At 49.5% G+C, this 12,500-nt stretch overlaps 2 protein-coding genes across 3 annotated transcripts in view; both read left to right on the top strand.

The window, feature by feature from the left end:
• Window positions 1-2,176, top strand: part of LOC306817949 (ras-related protein Rap-1b) — a 7,451-nt gene extending 5,275 nt beyond the window's left edge. For both annotated transcript variants that reach the window (XM_079335223.1, XM_079335222.1), the window contains exons 7-8: window positions 56-148; window positions 309-2,176. In XM_079335223.1, the coding sequence (XP_079191349.1) occupies window positions 56-142 (87 nt within the window). In that variant the 3' untranslated portion in view covers window positions 143-148; window positions 309-2,176. The remainder of the gene's footprint in view (window positions 1-55; window positions 149-308) is intronic.
• A 2,417-nt stretch (window positions 2,177-4,593) lies between these two features.
• mdm1 (Mdm1 nuclear protein) lies at window positions 4,594-11,867 on the top strand. The gene is given in 16 exon segments (XM_079335449.1): window positions 4,594-4,672; window positions 4,794-4,922; window positions 5,003-5,134; window positions 5,232-5,323; window positions 5,389-5,526; window positions 5,783-5,944; window positions 6,113-6,228; window positions 6,307-6,394; window positions 10,049-10,248; window positions 10,321-10,431; window positions 10,632-10,714; window positions 10,991-11,052; window positions 11,122-11,316; window positions 11,318-11,390; window positions 11,548-11,592; window positions 11,670-11,867. Coding segments are annotated over 16 exon segments (1,791 nt in total). The 5' UTR covers window positions 4,594-4,617; the 3' UTR covers window positions 11,780-11,867.
• Window positions 11,868-12,500: the final 633 nt, after the last annotated feature.

The raw sequence follows: 12,500 nt of genomic DNA on the forward strand, positions 1-12,500 counted from the left end.
TGTTTCTCGCTGACCCATAGATTTTCTTCGTGTGTGTGTGTGTGTGTGTGTGTAGATCTTCTACGACCTTGTGCGACAGATTAACAGGAAGAGTCCTGTTCCAGGGAAAACTCGTAAAAAGTCGACCTGTCAGCTTCTCTAATCACAGGTACGTCTTTTATTTATTTACAAACAAACATTTAACATAAACGACTGTCCAAACAACTGCCTACATTGAAAACTACATTTCCCACAATCCTCTTTGCTTAGCTATTTTGTGCAGTGAAGTAGTTCATTAAATATTATGTTTTCTTATTCTCTCCATCCAGTTTTCTCCTCACCTGACCAACAACCAACCAATCACACCACATCTTCCAGCTGGCCACGCCCCTTTAACGCAACCATGTCATCATCAACATTGGACCTCTGTTACCGTGACAACCACAACGCCCATCCCCCCCCTTCACCACACTGTCTGACGGAGACGGTTGCCTTTGAAACATTAAAACCAAACATCAAAAAGACCGCAGTGATGATGATGATGATGATGATGATGAAGATGAAGATGCTGATGATGATTCTGCTGGGGCAGGAACGGGGGCTAAACCACAGATCCCACAATGCTCTCTGTTTGCGAGGGGATTGGCGTCTTGCTTATTTCTTTTCTTTTCTCTGTCCGAGCCACTCACGCAGTTTTTCTCGCTCTTTTCTTCAGCCATTTTGTTACCCCGGTGACGCAGACGATGTCGCGGCTAACATGGCTGGCGCTGGCTGCGTGTGGCTGCGGTAGAACCTGTGGATTCATTCAGTGATTTTATCATTAGGATTGTGTGTAAAGATATAAAAGTATTTTCATGTTTTTGTTTTTTAATTTTTAGGGGAGATTTAAGGGGGGGGGGGGGTGGCAGGTAACCAGTCAGCTAACCGTGCTAGTACTGTCCGGCTAACTGAAGCTAGCTGACAGCTGAGTGGAGATGCTAGCTCCAAGTCTTCACTGTTTGTGGCGTAGCTCTTAAAGGGACAGGATGGACTGAATGTCAGATCAGCTCAGACATAAACAGGAGCATTAAATCGAGCTTTTTATTTACGTTAACATCGTAGCAGCTGTTGTTTATTAGCTTTACAGTTGGTGTTGTGTACGGATGCCCCGAGCAGACATTTCTTACATTTTATTCAACTCCGCTTTCTTGATATAACAGGAAACATCAGGTTGTTTTCTGGAGACATCGACACAAGAAAGCCGAGTAGTAGCTTCTGTACGATTACACGGTAGCTGCTGGCTAGCTTGTTAGCATAGCAGCGTGGTGAGCTGACCCGTGACTTGCTGCTCAGGGCGGACATGTTGCCTTCAGACGGCAGACTCACACTGGTCAGTACTGTGTGTGTGTGTGTGTGTCTGTGTGTGTGTCTGCAAGTGAAGCAGGCCAGTTTTTGTGATGGGTTGGGCTTTCTTTGGGGTGGGGGGGGTGTTATTAATCATATTATTACCTGAATATTAACATTATTAACACGTCTCACCTGAGATGGAAATACTGGCCAATGTTCACTTTAAACGCAGAGCGGTCCAAACGTCACCGCTTCCTCGTTATTCCAGATTTCCTAAAAAGCCGAGATGCTGCGTAGAAAGTAAATCAAAACAATCGATGATGTGATTCCCTGTCTGTCGGTGACAGCAGCACAAAAACTTCATATTAAATGTTGAAGCTGATAATGTTGTTGGCAAACACCCCAACGTTCTCGTATTTCATGCTAACACTTTAGCATATGCAGGGTTAGCATGTTTATATGAGGATGTCTTTAAAAATCCCAGTGTTTCTTATTAACGGTAGCACGACTGAGGTCGAGACTCACCAGAGGATGTTGGGCTTGCATCATAAGCCCCGCCCCATTTTGGGGACGTGGTCTGTTAAGCAGCAGTCACATGAAGCCTTAAAGTATCTGTCTTCTGTTTGAAATGTGAGAGTGGTCATGTGACTGACGCTGTGTGTTGGACCAGTGACCTCTGTGAGTACTGCTGTGCGCAGTGTTGACAGGCTGTCAAAAATACTTCGATACTTTTACGAAACCACGAGTTTAAAAAAACGATCTAAAGCTTAACGAAGACAAAACAAGGTGTGAAGGAAAGAGATGAATCCATCCATACAATTTAGACGAAGTGCAGCAGAAGTTCTGATAATTAAAAATGATAATACTTCTATTTGTTGTTGCCATGGTGTCGAAACACGTATCGAATATCGTGAGATTATTATTACGAGCATCATATCAAAGTTTAAATTCAAGCGTCGTGACGACCCCACAGTGTTGTACCATGAGGAGCGCTGCGGTACAGGGTCGTACTGCTGTCAGTATTCTGGATCTCCTTTAGTACGTTCAGTCATGTAGCATGTTGATGTTTCTGTCAGTTCTCAGTCTGACCTCCAGGGGGTGCTGCGACAGTTTGCATGCCCATCAGAAGCTCACAGGTCAAAGGTCTCTTTGCAGCTGTGGTGAAAGCAGGACAGATAATTTCATGATTAAACTCAAATTACAGTTGAACATCTTTTAAAAAAAAAAAGGCTTCTTAAAGCCAGTGACTCACTACCGCCCCCTGTGGTTGCACAGCTTTTTCCCAGCCACAGGGGGCAGCACTGAGCTATGTCAGTAACTGATGTGTAAACTGTGAATAGAGGAAATGCAGTCGTCCATAAATAGGTAAACAGTTCAATTTGGACGTCTATTTCACTCAACAGTTGATGTGAACTAGTCACGGCTGCAGACTGACCTTTGTTTGACCTCCACAGAAACGGAGGCTGTGGTTGTGATCACCATTTTGTGCAACAGTTAATCGCACACCAAAAGCCATGAAGTCACGAGGCTTTGCCAAGGATCTGAAATGTGTTTAAAGTTCTGGTTTCCTCTTTGTTGGAACAATCAGAGGCCTTAACACTCACAGCAGATTGTGCATGAAAAATCGGCATATTTGTCACTTTTGAAAGAGCTAGCAGCTTCCCTCTGCTTCCAGTCTTTGTGCTAAGCTAGGCTAAAACATTGTGGCCCTGCTGACAGTTTGTGCTTGATTAATCTGTCTGTAGAGTGATGACTGCAGCCACAGCCAACGCAAACTACAAAAAAATTCATCCATGACGAGAAGAAATTATTTTTTACAGTACTGAGATAAATCTGCTTCTTTTTGTCTGTATGGCATGATGACCAGTGAAATGTAAAAAGAAACCAGTTCAGCCGGTTAGCCGGGGGGGGGGGGGGGTGAAGCCAAATGTAAAGTAAAAACTAAAAAGCCTTAAATGAATAAAGTGGTGCAATTTTGTAACAGCAACCTGCAGCGTGGATTTATTCTGGTTATAGGTGCCTGTCGCCCTCTGGTGGTCATACCTTAAATAACATTTAAGACAGGTAGTTACACAGATGAAATGAAACGATTCTTTTTTTTAACTAAATGTAAGAAATATTGAAATAAACTCCTGAGCAAGGAAACTACGGAGGCCCTGAAGCCCCTTAAAAGTCAACAGTTTTAAGATAAGAGAGACTTTATATTGGAGTAAATGAGGTTTGTAACAGCAAGTAAGTAAAGAGAAATTAAATACTTATACAGTGTTAAGTAGTGTGCAGTGTTTATTGTCTGTTTATAGTATTTAATTTATATTTTACTTTAATTTCTTCTACAAACTTAAGACAAAGTTCTTTACTAATGTAGGTAAATAATTTAATATGTAATAGATTCAACAATACAAGCGACGTCAAAAACAGTTTACTGCTGACGTCAACATTACCTCTCGTTTGAACACGCATGCGCAATACACTTAGCTGCCATGACAACGGCGGCGGCTTGTTCCTGAAACTGAAGCTGTTTAGTTAACTGGTTTCTTAACTGGTTTCTTAACTGGTTACACGACGTACACCTGCTGGTTAACGAGCACAGGTGATCGCGTTATGACCGAGGAGTGAGGTCTCGCGGTGTTTTGTCAGCGCGAGATGACCGTCCGCTTCAAGGTAAGCAGCAGGTGTTAGCATTAGCCACAGGTTAGCTACAACAGACTGCAGCTAATCAGCTAATGCACTTAGCTATTTGTCCCAGTAACTGAATGAGTTACAAACTGGTCGTTACTGGTTTATAGACACCTTCACATAAATTTCTCCCAGTGTACAGAAACACAGTTCAGCTTCCTGTTTGTTTGAGTCAATAACACATTAATATTATTTATTATATGTTTTATTTATTCACAAAGATAAACTGTTGATGTGCAGCTCTTCTAAAAACTGAAGGTCAGGTGAGACTCGTTTAGCTACAAAACCACCGAAGAAGAAGATATCCTTATTAATCTGCATGTACACACACACACACACACACACACACACACACACACACACACACACACACACATCCTCTTAAATCAGACCAGCTTCCAGACTTGGTCCTCACTGTGTCATGAACTGACGACCCTCCAGCTCCAAAGTCCTCACAGACTGAGCCGCCCCCCCAACCCTGAATCTGATAAGACCCTCGTGTCCTCTCGTGTTCTGGGTTTCTTAGGTCCACTTTGTTTGTTTCAGAGTGAATACCAGAAGAGCTACGGGGCGTCCAGGTCCAGAAGTGTCTCTCCTCAGCGCCGTGCCCCCTTTGCCGGCCTGCGCTCCGACCACATGGGTAAAAACCCCGAAAGGACCTCTGAGACCTTGTGTTCGTTCTCCCTGAGCTGTAAAATGAGTTATTATTAGTCTATGATGAGATAGAGCAGGCCGGACTAAGACCTGGATCTGTGTCTGCTTCCAGGACTTCTGAAGTCTCGAGTGAATCTGACGGCTTGTCCTCCTCTCAGGTTTCAGCAGAGAACCAGGTCTACAGCGTCGGAAGAAGCCACATGGTCTCGCTCAGTCCTGCGACTCTCTACTCTGTCCACCAGAATCACAGCGGTCCACTGAAGCGCTGCAAACAGCTCCCCCTGCTGGTAGGACTTGTGCTCTCACAGTGCTTTGAGCTGGGCTCCATGATCCTCTCTAAAGAAGCTCTCCCTCTCTTCATGCACAGTCTCCAGGAGACGCTCGGCTTCCCCGCTTCAGCCAAAACCTTCAGAACCTGCAGAGCCTGAAACTCCAGCAGGACCCCGACCCCCTGCAGACCCTGAACCATCAGTGGACCCGGAAGCAGCTGAGAAACCTGGTCAGTCTGCATCACTTTGACTATTTTTGTCTCAGAGGTTGAAACTTCGGTTTGGACCCCTTGATTCTGAGCTGTAACGTGGTGAACGTCTTTTCAGTGCATCCCCGCCCCTCAGTGCCTGACAGCCAATCACAGTTGAGTCGGCCTCAGACAGCAGCAGTTGATGGACATCTTTCATCAGCCAATCAGGTGAGCCAAAACACAGCCGTAAACACATTTATGTGAGTGTCTTCTAACTTCTAACTCTGTCACAGGTCCAGCAGGCTTTGAGGCGGAGGGCAGGGCTGAAGTCTGGAGGTCAAAGGTCAGGAGGTCATAGATCCGAGTACAACAGACAGTTCAGTTGGAAGAAACCTATAAGTGTTGCTTCACCATTACTGAGTGCAGAACAGGTAGGTCATCACCTTACTGTGTCATCACACCTCCTGAATGTTCTGCATGTGTTTGGACCCGAGCAGCTGGTCAGTTTAACTGGTTTCTTTTTAATAATGGTGAAGCCCTGAACACACCATGCAGTGCTGCCATGTGTCCACCAGGGGGAGCCCTAACCCTAACAACAGAAGTTACATCATAAATCTGTGAAGATTCAATGGGTGGTTCAGTCCGCTCCCTCTTATTGGACCTGTTGACCTTTGACCCTCTCTGCAGGTGCTTTACTCCAGCAGCAGGTCTGTGCCCCCCTTCAAGAAGAACCCAGTCACCGTGGAAACAGAGTACCGGCGGAGCTTCCAGGGCGTGGCTCCGCCCACTGCACCCCGCCTTAGGAAACACCTGGAACATGAGCGGGTCCCCCTGTTCCACACACACATGGTACACACACACACATGTTACACGCACACATGGTACACGCACACATGGTACACACACACACATGTTACACACACACATGGTACACGCACACATGGTACACACACACACACACACACACACACACACACACACGTTTAGTTGTAGTCTCATGCAGCTCTCTCTCAGCAGAACAACAAAAAGAGGAGGGAAGAGAAGAAGAAGCGGCGCTCCTCAGAGGATGTCTCCTCCCCTGTGAAGGGTCAGGCCACGCCCCCTCCTCCTCCTGGGGTGCATAGAGGACACAGGTGTGTTTCTGTTGTGTGCGTCTGTCATTGTTGGATGTGATGTTTGTTACATTATGACATTGTGCGTCTGTCTGACAGGATTTTGACAGAATATGAGTCCAGCTTTCGTTCTCCTCTGTACAGGATCCCGGAGGAGGGCGGAGCCTCGGACGGTGACGCCCCTCAGGTCAGGCTCTCTGTTACTTCTCCATGCGTCATGATGTCTGTATTAGTGAACTGATGTCTGAAGGTCAGATTAAAGGTGCAGAAGAAAGTTGTGTTTAGCTTAGCTTAGCATTAAGGTTGGACAAGGACAATCTTTAAAGGCCTATTTCAGCACCTGCTCAGAACAGGCTGTTTCTGTGTCTGTAGCTTTAAATATGTAAATGAGCTGTGTCTGACCACGCCCCCTCTCTGGAAGGGCTCAGGTGTACTCGCTGCTTTCTGGCTCCATGTCCTATTGTTTACGGTGAGAAGGCAGACTCAGAGGGCAGAACAAACACCTAGCTGTGGGAGTGTCACCCACCTGGGGGAGGGGCTACTGCCCTTTGTGATGTCATGAAGGGGAGGGGCTACTGCCCTTTGTGATGTCATGAAGGGAACATCTCCAAACGGCCTGTTTGAGCACACATGTTCTGACAAGTGGAGGTGGAGGGGGGGGCGGTCACTGAAACAACAGAGACACTGTTGATTCAGTGGCGTTCTGAGATGGCGTGCTGGGTGGAGTGACGCCACGACTGCAGGAACGTTTCTTCTTCAAACAAACATTCAACCTTTTTATTTCAACTGTGTGTGTGTGTGTGCGTGTGTGTGTGTGTGTGCGTGTGTGTGTGTGTCTGTGTGTGTGTGTGTGTGTGTGTGTGTGTGTGTCTGTGTGTGTGTGTGTTTCTGTGTGTGTGTGTGTGTGCATGGGGGGTCAGTGTGTTTCTGTGTGTGTGTGTGTGTGTGCATGGGGGGGCAGTGTGTTTCTGTGTGTGTGTGTGTGTGTGTGTGTGTGTGTGTGTGTGTGTGTGTGTGTGTGCATGGGGGGGCAGTGTGTTTCTGTGTGTGTGTGTGTGTGTGCATGGGGGGGCAGTGTGTTTCTGTGTGTGTGTGTGTGTGTGTGTGTGTGTGCATGGGGGGGCAGTGTGTTTCTGTGTGTGTGTGTGTGTGTGTGTGCATGGGGGGGCAGTGTGTTTCTGTGTGTGTGTGTGTGTGTGCGTGGGGGGGCAGTGTGTTTCTGTGTGTGTGTGTGTGTGTGTGTGCATGGGGGGGCAGTGTGTTTCTGTGTGTGTGTGTGCATGGGGGGGCAGTGTGTTTCTGTGTGTGTGTGTGCATGGGGGGGCAGTGTGTTTCTGTGTGTGTGTGTGTGTGTGTGTGTGTGCATGGGGGGGCAGTGTGTTTCTGTGTGTGTGTGTGTGTGCATGGGGGGGCAGTGTGTTTCTGTGTGTGTGTGTGCATGGGGGGGCAGTGTGTTTCTGTGTGTGTGTGTGTGTGTGTGTGTGTGTGTGTGCGTGGGGGGGTTTAGTGTGTTGCTGATGGAAAATCTGTGTACAGAAAGTCAGCAGTGCAAACCACAGAGCTTCATTTCAGGGAAACATGTCAGTGTTAGTCACACACACACACACACACACACACACACACACACACACACACACACACACACACACAGGTAGGTTCCCACCACTCTTAAGGAAAGTGATGCTTTAGGTGTTTCTGCAACATGAAACATTTTGAGACTTTTTCCACCTTCAATCTGTTGATGTTGCAACATCAGTCGAGCTGCTGCTGTGATGGAGCAACAGGACGAGGAGCAACAGGACGAGGAGCAACAGGACGAGGAGCAACAGGACGAGGAGCAACACGACGAGGAGCAACACGACGAGGAGCAACACGACGAGGAGCAACAGGACGAGGAGCAACACGACGAGGAGCAACAGGACGAGGAGCAACAGGACGAGGAGCAACAGGACGAGGAGCAACAGGACGAGGAGCAACACGACGAGGAGCAACAGGACGAGGAGCAACAGGACGAGGAGCAACAGGACGAGGAGCAACAGGACGAGGAGCAACACGACGAGGAGCAACACGACGAGGAGCAACACGACGAGGAGCAACAGGACGAGGAGCAACAGGACGAGGAGCAACAGGACGAGGAGCAACACGACGAGGAGCAACAGGACGAGGAGCAACAGGACGAGGAGCAACAGGACGAGGAGCAACAGGACGAGGAGCAACAGGACGAGGAGCAACACGACGAGGAGCAACACGACGAGGAGCAACAGGACGAGGAGCAACAGGACGAGGAGCAACAGGACGAGGAGCAACAGGACGAGGAGCAACACGACGAGGAGCAACAGGACGAGGAGCAACAGGACGAGGAGCAACAGGACGAGGAGCAACAGGACGAGGAGCAACAGGACGAGGAGCAACAGGACGAGGAGCAACAGGACGAGGAGCAACAGGACGAGGAGCAACACGACGAGGAGCAACAGGACGAGGAGCAACACGACGAGGAGCAACAGGACGAGGAGCAACAGGACGAGGAGCAACAGGACGAGGAGCAACACGACGAGGAGCAACACGACGAGGAGCAACAGGACGAGGAGCAACAGGACGAGGAGCAACAGGACGAGGAGCAACAGGACGAGGAGCAACAGGACGAGGAGCAACAGGACGAGGAGCAACAGGACGAGGAGCAACACGACGAGGAGCAACAGGACGAGGAGCAACACGACGAGGAGCAACAGGACGAGGAGCAACAGGACGAGGAGCAACACGACGAGGAGCAACAGGACGAGGAGCAACAGGACGAGGAGCAACAGGACGAGGAGCAACAGGACGAGTCGCTGCGTTCTGGATGGTCTGCAGGAGTCTGATGGGTCATGTCGGACGAGCTGAATCCACACGCCACACGAGGAGGAGATTCTCCTTTAACCGTTTGCTTCACTCACTGCAGTGAGACGTTTCCTCTGCGTGTCAAACACGTGTTTTAGAAGTGAACACACTTTGTCCTTAAAGAAACATCATGTTGTTACGCCGAGTCATCGCAGCACAGTGAGAAACGTGCCGCTCGACGTGACGGACACAAACACATGCAGAACCTGTTGATTTGCTCCTGAACAAATAAACTGACAGGTTTCAGTCTGTGGTTTTGGGGGGGGGGGGGGGGTCAGCTGACGTCAGAGGAAACATGAGGCTTCACTTACAGTCAGAGCTGCAGGCCTGAGGTTAGCTTTGCACACTGAGCAGGTGTTCTCTGTGGTTTGGCCGTCCCGGGTCAAGGTCAGGGTCAAGGTCAGGGTCAGGGTCAGGGTCAGGGTCAGGTCACCGCTGGCTTTACCAGAACCTCCAGCAACCACAACAAAACAAATCAGAACCATCATTTCAGGAATTAATCACAAAACCTTTGAAGGACCCTTGATATCTAACTGTCCGCACAGTGGGCGTGTCCTGGAGCGTCCGCACAGTGGGCGTGTCCTGGAGCGTCCGCACAGTGGGCGTGTCCTGGAGCGTCCGCACAGTGGGCGTGTCCTGGAGCGTCCGCACAGTGGGCGTGTCCTGGAGCGTCCGCACAGTGGGCGTGTCCTGGAGCGTCCGCACAGTGGGCGTGTCCTGGAGCGTCCGCACAGTGGGCGTGTCCTGGACATTTACGGCGTGTGTTTAAGTTGTCGTATAAAGTGCAGCAGCACATCAGTCATTGTTTGTACTGCGCCGGTTCATAACCTGCAGTGTGTCCTCGCCTCCTCGCCGCTGAGGTGGAGGTCGGGGCAGGCCGTGCGTGAATGAGGACGGCGGTGAGTCTGATCAGCGTCAGGCGGCAGCCACACGTTCATGGATGATCTCTGATCCTCCTCTTCAGGTCACGGAGTTGAGGCAGAAGGCTTTGTCGTACCGCCGGCGAGCCTGGGGAGCTCATTTCTCCAGAGATCACCTGAGCCAGCTGCGCTCCGAACACAACGCTCTGTGGGAACCCACAGACACGGACTCAAACGGCGACCCGCCCAGCCCCCGCCTGACGTCTGAGCCCCGCCCTGCTGTGGAGGCTCTGGACCTGCCCAGGTGAGAGAGTGAGCGCTCAGAGGGAAGACTTCACCACGCCAGACTTCTGAGTGTCCCTCTTTGTTTTTACAGTCCGTCCAGTCAAAGATCTTCAGCACCGAACAAAAACACACAAACACCTGCGAGTCCTGAGAGGCGCACGGCCTGGGGAGAAGACGAGGAGGAGGAAGAGCACGCTGACGAGTAGGTGCACCTCAGCACATCAGTCCAACATATCCCACGTTTACAGGTGATGACTGTGTGTGTGTGTGTGTGTGTGTGTGTGTGTGTGTGTGTGTGTGTGTGTGTGTGTGTGTGTGTTGTGTGTGTGTGTGTGTGTGTGTGTGTGTGTGTGTGTGTGTGTGTGTGTGTGTGTGTGTGTGTGTGTGTGTGTCTGTGTGTAGAGAGGACGGACGGTTACCGACCCCCAGGCTGAAGCTGCTTCCTGTTCAGAGGACTCACCATGACCTCACCACACCTGCCACAGGTGCCACACACACACACACACACACACACACACACACACGCACACACACACACACACACACAAACCTTTAAAAAAGTGTATTTTATAATATAGTGAAGAAAATGCAGTCTGATGTGACAGGAAGCCTAAACAGTGTAGTTACACTCAGAGCCCTGTGGGGGCGCCAACGAGCACCAAACGTTTTGTCCATTTGTTCCACAAGGTTCTTTGTTCAGATTAATGTGGCGAAAGAAAACCAGCTCCACTGTTGACCTGCGACCTTTGTTTGTCCTGTAGGAGGCGCTCTTCTGGTGGGAAGGGTGAAAGGCGGCGATGGATGGACTCCACTCAAACAACAGGTATAATACGTTCAATCAGATCAATCAGATCGTTTCATTCATGAAACTGATGATGTCATCACTGTACAGAGGTGTGCCTCAGCTGTTTCCATGGCAGCGGGGGCGGAGTCAGCAGTCAGCGTGCCGAACAAACCCAAAGAGGTGTGGTCAGAAAATAGCTCCTCCCACCATGCTGCATCGGGTCCCTCCCCTGACCACAGACCGCCTCCCAGTCCTCCCTCTAAACCAATCAGAACAAAGCAAACACCTCTATTCTCTGCTGCCCCCGCCCCCTCTGGTCCCGCCCCCTATACACGGTATCCATGGCACCCTGAGGCATCCGGACTTTCAACACAACGGTGACTTTAACAACTATAAATACTGTGTGTGTGTGTGTGTGTGTGTGTGTGTGTGTGTGTGTGTGTGTGTGTGTGTGTGTGTGTGTGTGTGTGTGTGTGTGTGTGTGTGTTGACCTGTGTACATCACTGATCATCACTCTCACCTGTGCGTCCTCAGGTGAGCTGGGTTCGAGGTTCAGAGAGCGGCCGTGTTCAGATGAAGGTGCGTGTTCAGACATCAGCTGAGATCTGCTGTCTCATCGATTTAGACAAATAAACAACCTTCATCCCGTTTACCAGACGAGCGGCTGTCTGTGATGTCATGGCGCTCTGCTGCCTCCTGCTCGATGGCATCGGCTGTGTTGGAGCGTGCTCAGAAGAGACGGGAGAACTTCTGGGGGAAGAGATGACCTCTGACCTCCTACACAGATCACTGCTGTCACCATGGAAACAGAAGTGTTAGTCCTTCACTGTTGTACCATGATTAGTATGAATGATGTGTTTTTATTATGAACCATGTGTATGTGACTCATCACACCATCACGTGACCTCGGATGACCCCCACATGACCTCATGTGACCCTACGTGAACTCATGTGACCTGACATGACCCTATATGACCTCAGGCAACCTCACATGACCCTACATGACCTCTCATGATCCTACATGACCTCACATGACCCTACATGACCTCACATGACCCTACATGACCTCTCATGATCCTACATGACCTCACATGACCCTACATGACCTCTCATGATCCTACATGACCTCACATGACCCTACATGACCTCTCATGACCCTACATGACCTCTCATGATCCTACATGACCTCACATGACCCTACATGACCTCTCATGATCCTACATGACCTCACATGAAATCTCAGAATCTCAGGTGACCCCACATGACCTCAGGTAAACACGGAGGTTAAATCTGTGACTGGTGTTTGTGTGAAGAGAGGAAGACTGTTCTTCACAAAGAGCTGGAGGTCATGTGACACCTTTGCAGGTCCTGCTGCTGGTTGCCATGACTCCTGTGGTCAATCGTGTCTCGTGGTAAATGTAGTTAAGAAGTTTTAAAAACCATGAATGAATGATATTCATGAATGAATATTAATCGTGGCGTCCCCG

Source organism: Symphodus melops (genome assembly GCF_947650265.1).
Source record: "Symphodus melops genome assembly, chromosome: 22".
NCBI lineage: Eukaryota > Metazoa > Chordata > Actinopteri > Labriformes > Labridae > Symphodus > Symphodus melops.